The 11,198-nt window shown below is 29.6% G+C and overlaps 2 protein-coding genes across 2 annotated transcripts in view; one reads left to right on the top strand and one right to left on the bottom strand.

Annotated features, from left to right (window-relative positions):
- Window positions 1-2,448, top strand: part of LOC108777135 (G2/mitotic-specific cyclin-B) — an 8,586-nt gene extending 6,138 nt beyond the window's left edge. Inside the window, exons 8-11 of the mRNA XM_018543947.1 lie at window positions 997-1,604; window positions 1,656-1,897; window positions 1,985-2,103; window positions 2,193-2,448. Coding sequence (XP_018399449.1) covers window positions 997-1,604; window positions 1,656-1,897; window positions 1,985-2,103; window positions 2,193-2,448 — 1,225 coding nt within the window. The remainder of the gene's footprint in view (window positions 1-996; window positions 1,605-1,655; window positions 1,898-1,984; window positions 2,104-2,192) is intronic.
- A 1,126-nt stretch (window positions 2,449-3,574) lies between these two features.
- Window positions 3,575-10,253, bottom strand: Elp1 (elongator complex protein 1). The gene is made up of 12 exons (XM_018543935.1): window positions 9,813-10,253; window positions 7,897-8,325; window positions 7,310-7,816; window positions 6,995-7,224; window positions 6,524-6,924; window positions 5,325-6,447; window positions 5,033-5,226; window positions 4,485-4,749; window positions 4,226-4,362; window positions 3,885-4,039; window positions 3,743-3,806; window positions 3,575-3,665 (listed from the first exon to the last, which is right to left on the bottom strand). Exons 1-12 carry the CDS (start codon window positions 10,251-10,253, stop codon window positions 3,604-3,606), a joined length of 4,008 nt encoding a protein of 1,335 aa, XP_018399437.1. The 3' UTR covers window positions 3,575-3,603.
- Between the last annotated feature and the right edge of the window lie 945 nt (window positions 10,254-11,198).

The following is an 11,198-nucleotide window of genomic DNA, read 5'->3' as shown; positions in this document are numbered from 1 at the left end:
GGGGGGGGGGGGGGGTAGGGAAGTAGCACGTAGAAATTTTTTCCCTCGTCAATATTAAAAATGGAATGTTATGTTCAAACATCGAGAGGGTCGTGTTAATATTTGACGATATATTAATAATCATTCAACATATTGTCTTTACGGGACTAAAGACTTCTCTATGTCCTAGATGCTTATAGAATATCCCTTAAATAATAAAGTGTGCTGTATGGATATTTTCAGTTAATTTATAAACATTATATAAATGTAAGAATTACAAGTGGCTTGAATTTGCACCATTGTTCTATAACTTTATTGAGCTGCTTCACATGTACAGACTGCTTTATCTCTATTGATATTTTAATGTATAGTATTAAGAAGGGAAAAAATTTTTTAATAAGAATATATATCTATGGTTAAAATTTTTTTGTTGGAGGATGTGATGATGATTAATGTAGTATGATAATAGTAAATAAAGTTAAAATATATAAACTATGAAATAGATAAATGATTAAATAAATAACTATAGGTATAGAATAAAGAGAATAAGAATAAAGGATGAAGAAGACAAAAAGAAATGAATATGTAGTAAAGGATATTAAGATATAGGAGAATAGGAGATAAGTGTACTCTAAACTATATTAGATAAGAAATGAGAAATGTTAGGTATTAGGTATATATGTTAGTACATAAAACCCTAAGGAATAAGGTACGGATGGATGAGTGTAATAAGAAAAAATTATAAACCCTCCTTAGCTAAATTGTATACTGAAGTGAATAAAATTCTATATATTCCTTTTTTTATTTATACAAAACTTATCCAGTAAATACTAACTACCAATAACATAATTGTTAGTTATAATTTTTCACTGAACAATATAACTGTTACTATCTATATTATATTATTAAGTAGGAAATTATAACACAGTATGTGTTATTGTTAAAGTCGGGTTATCTGAATAGAATATCACATTCTTTTAAATTTTATCTTCAAAATTTTTTTGTGTTTTAGGTAAGCCATGCAAACCAGGAAAATATCAAAAATACAAAATCTTCAGTGGTTGTACCAACGAAAGGAAAAAGAGCTGTATTAGGTGAAATAAGTAACAGAGTTAATACATTGAGAGGCGTCGAGCCTATTGATAGAAGTAGTTTATTACAAAGGAAGAAAGTAGTTGTACCGAAGCGGCAAGCTATAAAACCAAACGTAAATCCATCTGAGAAGCCACCAGTGCAAATCGTGAAACCAATTGTCAAACAAATTGCGAAAACAACATCATCTTCCAATGTAAATAATGCTCGCAATGTAGTCAATGTACCAGCTGTTGTTAGTCAAAAGAGAGAAGAGAGGAATTCATTTTCAACAGATCTATTAAAGTTTGAAGATATTGACGAGCAAGACAAGAATAATCCTATTCTAGTTTCTATCTATACTAATGACATACATGAATATTTAAGGACATTAGAGATTAAATTTACTATTAAGAAAGGATATCTAGCGGGCCAGGAAATCACCCCTAAGATGAGATGCGTGTTGGTAGATTGGTTAGTAGAAGTGCATCAACAGTTTCGATTGATGCAAGAGACATTGTATCTTACCATCGCAATTATCGATCGCTTCTTGCATACACACACACATACACATGTAAATGATTATATGTATATTTTGTTCTTACAGTTATTTCGAGCTATAGATAGGAAGAAGTTACAGCTGGTAGGTGTAACAGCTATGTTTATCGCTAGCAAGTACGAAGAAATGTATTCGCCAGATATAAGTGATTTTGTATATATCACGGACAAAGCATATTCAAAGGCAGATATATTGAATATGGAAATGCTTATTGTGAGAACTTTGGACTATTCGTTCGGGCGACCATTACCGTTACATTTTCTTCGAAGATATAGCAAAGCTGGAAAGGTGTATATATACGAACATTTATATTTTTATTATTCCATTTATGTTATTTATAACTAGCACTATAACTATATGAATAAATTTTTTAAGGCACTTCCTATCCATCACACGATGGCTAAGTATTTTCTAGAGGAAAGTTTGGTTTATTATGAAATGTGTCATTATCCACCTAGTCTCATCGCTGCAGCAGCAATATATCTAGCATTTTTGTAAGAAATTAAATCTATTCTATATGTTTATAATAAACATATTCTATACGTTTCTTCACATGTTATTAATAGAAATGTTTATTCATTAGACTTATTGGTAATGATGAAGAAGATGAGGGTAAAGTTATCTGGACAAGTACTCTTGCATACTACAGCACTTATTCCAAGGACGATGTGTTACCTGCAGTACGTGATATAGCTGCCATAATAATTAATGTAGGAGATAGTAAATATCAAGCTGTGAGGAAGAAGTACGTCCATGTGAAACACATGAAAATTAGTATTCGACCAGAACTTAAATCACCAATTATGTTCTCTATTGCAGCAAAAAGCAATGAGTCATAAATTTGTAATAAAACAATAGAATTTGTGAACTCACTATTCTGAGATGTTTTCAATAAGATGTTTGTTTTACATTAAATGTCATATCGACGAATATGATTATGGATATTATAGTTCATGGAAGATTGCATTGAAAAATAAATTCAGATAAATGAAGGATACTGTAAAGATTATCACAAAGTGATGAATACGCGCTAGACATTTAATACACAAATTTCTTATTGAAAAGTCTATTCTCATTTAGTCATATACGAAAACAAAAAGAGACGTATTTAAAGTTTTATATACAAACGTTTGTTACTATAAATATAAAAATTTAGTCAGGTAATACTGATGGACTTTATTTTGGACTGCCGTAGTAAAACTAATTATAGCGGAAAATCATAAAACGCATCTTTTATATTGAAATATTAAATAAAGCTTTTAGTTTTTATTCCTAGCCGATTATAATAATATTTTAATTTTGATATAAGTCCTACAAAGATACTTTTGATGTCAACATATGAAAATATGTGAGTATTCTAAGACATATTTCATTTTTTTCTTATACTTTTATATCTATATTTTCTCAAATGTTGTCTATCTCAAATAGTATAAAAGTTTAATTATCATTAAGTCTTTCGATTGTTGTTTTGGAATATAAATTGAATACAAGTTGTGTACGAAAGTGAGGAGTGAACATTTTTGGAGATGCCATACATCGCTTTAGGAAATTTTTATTAATATAGTGATAAAGAAATGTTCTTTAATTTTACATTTTATATTACTATATCCTATAATATGTATATAAGATAATTAATATATAGGTATTTTGCTGCGCGTGCCTGAAGCAACATAAAATTTTATATTGTTAAGCAATCCAAATTTTAACACTTCCAAATTTAAATGTTTAATATATGCATGACTCTATATACTTTAAGATCGAATATAAATGGCTATTATATTTAAGCCTTATTAATTGCAAAATTTAATTATAACATAATGATATAGATTAAATTACTAACTCTATATACACATACCTTTGTAAATAAAAAGCTAAATTACTATAATTTATCTGTATTACATTAATCTCTTATATTTATTATATGTGATAGTAAAACTTTTCTTACACTCGTACATTAAAGCGACATTCTTAAAATATTTATTTATTTTTGAAGTTTAAAAAATGTTTAGCACACGTGGTGGTACATCAGCCTCAGGTGGAAACATTATGTAGCGTTCTGAAAAATTGAAATATTATTAAAGATGAATGAATGATCAATCTATTAAGAATCCACTGTATTTTGTGAGTACTTACCCATTAATTTAATGGGTGCAATAATTTCTTGAAGTTGTGCTTGTGTATGAATTGCACTTTTTTCCTGCAAATAAATTAAAAAATGTAAAATGTAATATTTGGAAATCATTGGAATATTTTTTGCATATTAATGATAACTTACTATATCAGCTAAACTTGTAGGAGCTGATCTGTCCCAAATTTCAGATTTGCTGCTTTCCACTAACTCAAAAAACTCCTTTTCCTGAACTGAGATCTTTACTGCATTTTCATCAAATTTAAATCGTATTAGCACTTGCATCAGTTGGTACCATTCATCTGCACATAAAAATTGTTATTATAATTAATATTAAAAATAACGTGCATACATTTATTTTATTTTTTATATATTTGAAAAATGAAATTAATTATATTTTATAATTAATTAGAGTTAATGTATTCTCCGCGAACTTTATTCGATAATGTAGATAATAAGACGAATTTATTCTGCTTCTATGAACAAACCTCTATCTTTATATGCATTACTAGTAATTTGATAAAGGGCATGTATTAAGCTTAAATCTTCAAACATACTGCCTTCCTTTAAATTCAAAAGTTTTCTTGCTTGTTTTCTACGGTTTTTACTTGATCGATAGCTTTTACTGAAAAAAAATTTTATTTTATACATTTTTATGTACCACACAAAACATACATAAAAAACATATGGTATATAACTAATATATATGTATAGTATTATAGATGATTTTTAAAAATATACAAGTACCTGGAAGATATTGACAATTGTGACATTCGACTCGAAACAGAATCTACAATACTAATTGTATCACTAATAGAATCTGGAATTTCTTTATTAGATTCTGGTTCATCATCATAAATCTTTTCATGTAGTAATTGTGCTTGTTTTGCTTTCATTTCTGTTCTTACTACAGCAAGGCGTGATTTATGACTTAGAAAATCTGTCTTCATTTTACTCAATTGTGAAATCACGTGTTCTGCGTGTTCCTTTACTCCAGGTTTAATATGTGTTTCTATAAAAAAAAACCAGAGACTTACATTTTCCTTCTTGTCTCTTGACGAGACAAGACGATCTCTTCCACATATATCTTCAGATATATGGGATTTACAGTTTTAATACTAGCTTTGAACGGCTTGTTAGAAGATGTTTACATGGCAAAGATACTTTCGATAGTTTGCCATTAATTTCCGAAATTTAAATACATTATACACAATTAATATTAAATTTAAATACATTATACACAATTAATATTTAGTTTATTTAAATCTACTTAATATACTTAACCATTTCCTAACCATTCAGATCTAAACGTTGAGCATCAATCGTTATTCGTATTGCATGTTTCCAAATTCTTCCTTCACATAAAACTGCAACTGCTTCTTCGATGTCATTCAAATATTCTTTTAATATCACAACTGCATGTTCATACTTACGCCCTGCTTTCAAATGTTCAACTAATACCATATAACGTTCATGTAAGTCTACTGAGCTGAACAAATTAATTCTTATGTAATATAGACTAACATATAATATGATTAATGAAAATATGACATCCTTTCTTACATGTACATAAAAAAATTTTTTTACCTTAATTTCATTTCTTTTAATATTGTGATTACGTCCTCCCAATTATCATTTGACATGCTAAAGGCTTTTAAAGCTTTGTCAAGATCGCCACTTCTATAAAACATCATACCAGCTTCGGAATATTTCTGTTCACTTGATAAAAATTCTCCATAAATTGCAGCCACCTTTTTATGCTCTATAGTATTTTTCTTAAACAATTTCATTGCCATCTTATATAACTTTTGACTATGTATGAAATCTAAACATTCTTCAAACTTAACTGGCTCTTTAGATAAGAACTCTAATGCTGATTCATAACGTTTAAGATATACATTAATAGAATATTTCATGTAATTTGTGTTTAATTTTTTTAAATTGTTCAGGAACGGAATATATTCTTTGGGGTCTTTCGATGATTTAGACGCTATAAACATTGCAAGTTCAAAATCATACATGCCTAATGCAGTATCATATAACACATCAATATTTACAAAATGCAATAAATACTTTAGTGCTTCATAGGCAGATACGGAAGATTTGTGTAGCGTTAATTTTTGTGACTCCTCCAACGTTCTGACTTGCTTTATTTTACTAAGTGCATTTTCCAAACCCAGTCTTTGTTGATTTTTCACCAAACTTATCAATATTGGTTGTATTAAACTATCTGCATCGTGACGTTTCTCCATGACATCTCTTAATAATTTACAGATTTTATCTACCTTATTAATTGTTTTGTTATCATTATTTTCGTTACTTTTAGTGTTAGATTTGACAGCGTGATCTACGTAACAATTCGCATACATTGTACTGATGATATTTTCATCTTCTAATTCTGACAAAAACAGATTTAACCAATTCAGTTTTTTATATTGTACAATATCTTCCACAAATTTTTCCACATTATCTATAAATAATTGTGGATTGTGATCGTATATTAAGTTCAAGTTTATACGTTGTTTAGTCATAATATCAAGCGCCGCCAAATAATTACAGTTATTGAGATGACATTTTAGTATATGTAATGATAATGCCCTTGGCTGTATACATTCTAGATTTCCTCTAGGCATTTGCAAAATTAATTTTGAATCTTGTGGTATCGCTGTTATTATATAAGAATCTTTTTCGAGTCGTCTTATATAGATATCTGTAAAAATACATTTAAAATCAGAAAAGTGCAATGATGGATACAAAATAAAAGAGATTACAAAATATGTATTCACCTGTAAGTGACACCTTAGTATTTAACCAAGGTTTAACAGTTAAATCGTATTCACTTAGTTGCTTTAAGCCAACTTCGTTTAATGGCACACAAATCAATGTATGTTGTAGTGTTGTGAGAATCACAAAATCAGAATGTACATAAAAACTTGTAATATTCTTAGCAATTTCCTTTCCATCAATCAAAAAACTATTTTCCAGAGACAGGGCAAGAATAACGTCGTTAGAATTGATTTTTACAATTTCCATTTGAGCACATAATTTACTTAATGTTATATTTGTTTGTTCAAATTTTCCATCCCGTGTGTATTTAAATATTTGCTCCTTTGCTTTTATGTAAGCTGTATTTGCATCAGAAGAAGAAATTATATGTTCTATTGGATAATCCAAAGCGTGAATTTTCCTGTAAAAAGAAAAATTTATAGTTCAGATAAATAATATTTTACAAACTTTATATTTAGGAAACCACATACTGTATTGTCAGAGAATCCTTTGAATTTGCTTTTTCTAAAGATAAAATACACAAAAAATTACGATTGTTTGTAACTGTACAAAACAATATAATGTCTTCTGTAAACCATAAGAAATTATTCGTACAATAATGGAGGTCTTTAATTTTTAATGCTTCATATTTCATATCGTATAATATGCCAAAATCAATACTATACGAATTTACAACTTCATATGTCAGTGTGGAGGATTCCTGTAATAACATAAAATAAATTACATAATGCAACGATAAATAAATTCTGTACAATACATCATAATTTTTTGTTAAGACAAATTACCTTTGTCTGCTTGAAAAATGTTAACTTATCATTATATGAAACAGTACAGAATTCGTTGCTGTTTATTAAAGATGATTTGTTATTAATTGCTGGTGCAAAAACAATTGCATTTTGTGGTTCAGGAATTTGCAAATATTGGTGCGCCATTGGCGGTGGAATTATTCCATCTTTAAAACCAGTAACTAAAATATTGTTTCCATCGATAACACCAATCACAACTTTATCATCCACAGTATTACCCCTGCTATGATTCACACACCAATTAAATGAACAGAAAGTAAGTTCTTTTGTCGTTAAGTAAATCAATTCCTTTTCATCAAATTGATTTATTCTATCGTCCCATGTTACATATAGCAGTGGATTCTTCTCAGTAAAGACAAGAGTTTGTTTAAGATACCAATGACAATTATTTTCAGTCCACAATTGTATCAGCGTAGTATTCGTTTCTGATTGATAACAAACAACAGCTAAAATATCTGAACATGGTGACCAAAGCAGATCTTTTACCTGCAAGATACCTGTTTAATAAAATTTATTTTGTTTGCAAGGTAATCTTTAAAAATCGCATATTTCAATATTTAATATACCTTTGCTTCTTGTGGTTTAAATGGAAGCAACAATTCCGAGTATTTAAGGCCATTCTTCTCAAAAAAAGCAACAACATATTTCTCGTTCAGTATTTGGGGTACAGCAATTGGACGTCCAACTGGACCCCAAGCTATACATTCCTCCAATCCATTGACTTGTTCACTAGTGTAGCATAACATACCCTCTCTGTTGAATATTTTAAATCTTCGAACTTTTGTTTCCTTGTGTAGAAAACTAACAGCGAAAAAAGTACCATCATCACGCCAAGTGATTTGCATACGACCATCATCATGCTCATTCAGAATCATGTGTACCGGTTTAGCTTGAGCCGCTGCTTTACCCACTGACCCATGAAACTGAGTTTCCTTTTTACCCCATCCAACAGTCACAAATTCATTCTGTCCAAATACTTCTGAATATAAATCCACCTGTAATTATAATTTAATTTCACATATATTATATATTTGTATATTATTTTATTATATTTAATTTACAATATTTATTACTAGTAAAAAATTATATTAGTCATAAAAAAATATAAACTGGAAGGTAGAACTTAACACTTTACCTTTTATCTATGGCAAAAAGAAAAATAAGGGAAATGCATTATGCACTATTATGAATGTGATAATAAAAAGTAGAAACACTAGAAACGATTGGACAAGAGACAAGGAAAAAACTGAAGTAAGAAAGAAGTATATTATAATGAAAAATAAAAAGATGTTTTAAAAAAAAGAAAAGAATCGAAATTTAGAGAAAATGGAAAAGGGAAAGAAAAATAAGAAAAAAATGAGTATACTTTAAGTTATAGATTATCCTTAACCGCTGGATAGCATACAATTTTTTGTACATTTCCCTTTCACTTTTTTTTTTATAATTCTTTCCTTTAGCCAAGAAAGGCTCATAAAAGACATAATGGAATAATATGACATAAAATAAGTAGATCTACCTGAAGCTCAGTAATGGATCATAAAACAAATAGATCCACCCGAATAATGAGCAAAGTGTTAATATTCCCTTTTTCATTTTTCTTACTCTGTAGTCTCTTATCAGAGACATGATGACCTCTTCTGCATATATTCATAGATATATAGGACCTACATACAGTTTAACGCCAGTTTCGAACAGCCTATTAGAAGAGGTCTTTACGGCAAAACATACTTTTGATAGCTTGTCTTACAAGAGGTAATAAATATAACTTTATATGTTTTGGATGAATTTACACTCAAAACTCTTTGCCACAGAGAACAAACGTCTAATTCTTTACGTCACCATAAGCTATGTTCAATTATCATAAAACTATATTCAGAAAACAACAGTTGAGTAAATATCATCTGGTATATTTTTTTTAAATTTATCACTAATTTGGGGATCTACTTCAATTATAGCCTATAATTACTAAGCACTCATTCAACTATTGTTTTTTTAATATAGTTTAGACATAAACAAATCATAATACTAAGTCACTTTTTCGAAGACTAAGAAACCATATTCAGAACACAGTTACAACGATGTTAGCGCTTTAACATGCTATAGTTCATGTTATGCATGCTATAGAATTTCAGAGATAAAAGCGCGCTTTTATCAATAAAACCGTGTTCTGAATACAGATCAGAGCCTCCAAATAATAAATCAGCATTAAAAATAAAACACACACTCTCTCTCTCTCTCTCTCTCCCCCTCCCCCTCTCTCTTACTCCCTGTACAATTAAAATTATAGACAAGCAACTTATAAATATTTTTTATAAAAATTACAAATGTAATAAAAAGAGAAAAATCTACATAGGATAGATTGTTTCAAGGAGTTCAAAACTTTTCTTAAACTACAGGTACATCAAAAAGACAAATAAAAGATAAACATATGATAAAAGTTGCAAATAAAACCCAACAAGTTTTTGAAATCAAATAATATTACCTCTGACATTACTTGAAAGTTTAATACCATAGTGATCACAACTCCTGCGACTGTTACAGCAGCAATGATTTCATGATCTGGACTAAATTTCATGCACTGTAAGTTGATGTCAGGCAGTACCATCTCGTAATTAATTTCATTTTCATCTGTCATATCAATTTTGACAAGGCAACCTGATTCATAGGCACAATATAATTCCTGCAGGACAACACAATACTCCATTGCGACTATTTTGGATAAAGAATACTCAGGATTGTCTATGTCAATAAATTTCCTTTCGCTTGATAACAAGTAGAGATGTCCATCCAACAGCACATATATATCATTGTAACTTGGATCGGTAGCACATTGTATGCGTTTCAAGAGTTCTTGATCCATTTCTATATTTTTCATAAATTTGAGATTTCTACTGTTTACTTGACGAATCGTTAAATTTCTCATGGTTCCTTATCAATAGTGTGTAACACATTTAATTCAATCTCTTTTCTTCTTCTTTTATTATGTTTTCCAATGTGATTTCGATATAATCTGTTACATCAACGGAAAGAATGTGTGAGACAATTAAACATTTTATGTTAATACAAATATTTGTTAAAAGTGATTATGAAAGACAGTCTCACGTGTTATGAGAGGGAAGGTTAGGTATGTTCTTTTTGAAAGTACAGTGCAGGCTGTGCAGGAACTTTTTGTACTTAATAGGTCTGTTCGCGTTGCTTGCACTTTTTGCACTTACCATCTTCGCTTTCTTTCTTTTTAAAGCCGAATATACATCTATCTCACTTTAAGTGCAAAATTATTTGGGAATTTCATGCAACGCGAACAGACCTAATGTCGTCACAGTGCACGCGGTACAGAGGCTGTGTTCCAAAATTGTTTGCCAGCGCTGGCAGCACTGTCAACACCGTTCCAAAAACCATCGTAGCACGCTGTGGCAGTGCTGCGAGAGAGCAAAGACGTCACTAATTTTGTCTGTGTTCCAAAATTGATTGCCAGTGCTGCGTGTATGTCGTCATAAGTGCATGCTACCAATAGCGTTCCAATTTTAGTAAGCATGCTTTTCATGCAAACGCAGCTTTCATTTTGGAACGATATTTTCAGTGCTGTTAGCGTATAGCGACGTCAGCGAAATAACCTAAGTATGGAGAAAACTTTACAGAAAAAATTCTTATTTGAAACTGTTATAAAGTTAGCACTTGATTCTAGTGATGAAGAGTCTAGTGGATTCAGATTTAGAATTAGCAGAAATGATACATAATTATTATGAACGTCAACCAAGAATACCGAAGGTACATTGTAAAAATTATGTCGAAGATGTTGTTTGGCAATATACCGATGCTGATTTTATTTTAAAAGTCATTTTCGGTAAGTTATTTAATTATATTAATA

This window comes from Cyphomyrmex costatus, unplaced genomic scaffold (genome assembly GCF_001594065.2).
Source record: "Cyphomyrmex costatus isolate MS0001 unplaced genomic scaffold, Ccosl1.0 scaffold41, whole genome shotgun sequence".
NCBI classification, from domain to species: Eukaryota; Metazoa; Arthropoda; class Insecta; order Hymenoptera; family Formicidae; genus Cyphomyrmex; species Cyphomyrmex costatus.
The sequence above is the reverse complement of the archived record's forward strand: the minus strand, read 5'-3'. Positions and strand labels throughout refer to the sequence as shown.

Excerpts from the sequence above, each read along its gene's own strand:
- Elp1 (XM_018543935.1), bottom strand. The coding sequence starts at position 10,253 with ATGAGAAATTTAACGATTCGTCAAGTAAACAGTAGAAATCTCAAATTT. Across the intron at positions 7,225-7,309 it reads CATTTTTCAAGCAGACAAAG|GAATCCTCCACACTGACATA; the intron begins GTAATTTGTCTT and ends ATGTTATTACAG. Across the intron at positions 5,227-5,324 it reads TTAAAAGAAATGAAATTAAG|CTCAGTAGACTTACATGAAC; the intron begins GTAAAAAAATTT and ends TAATTTGTTCAG.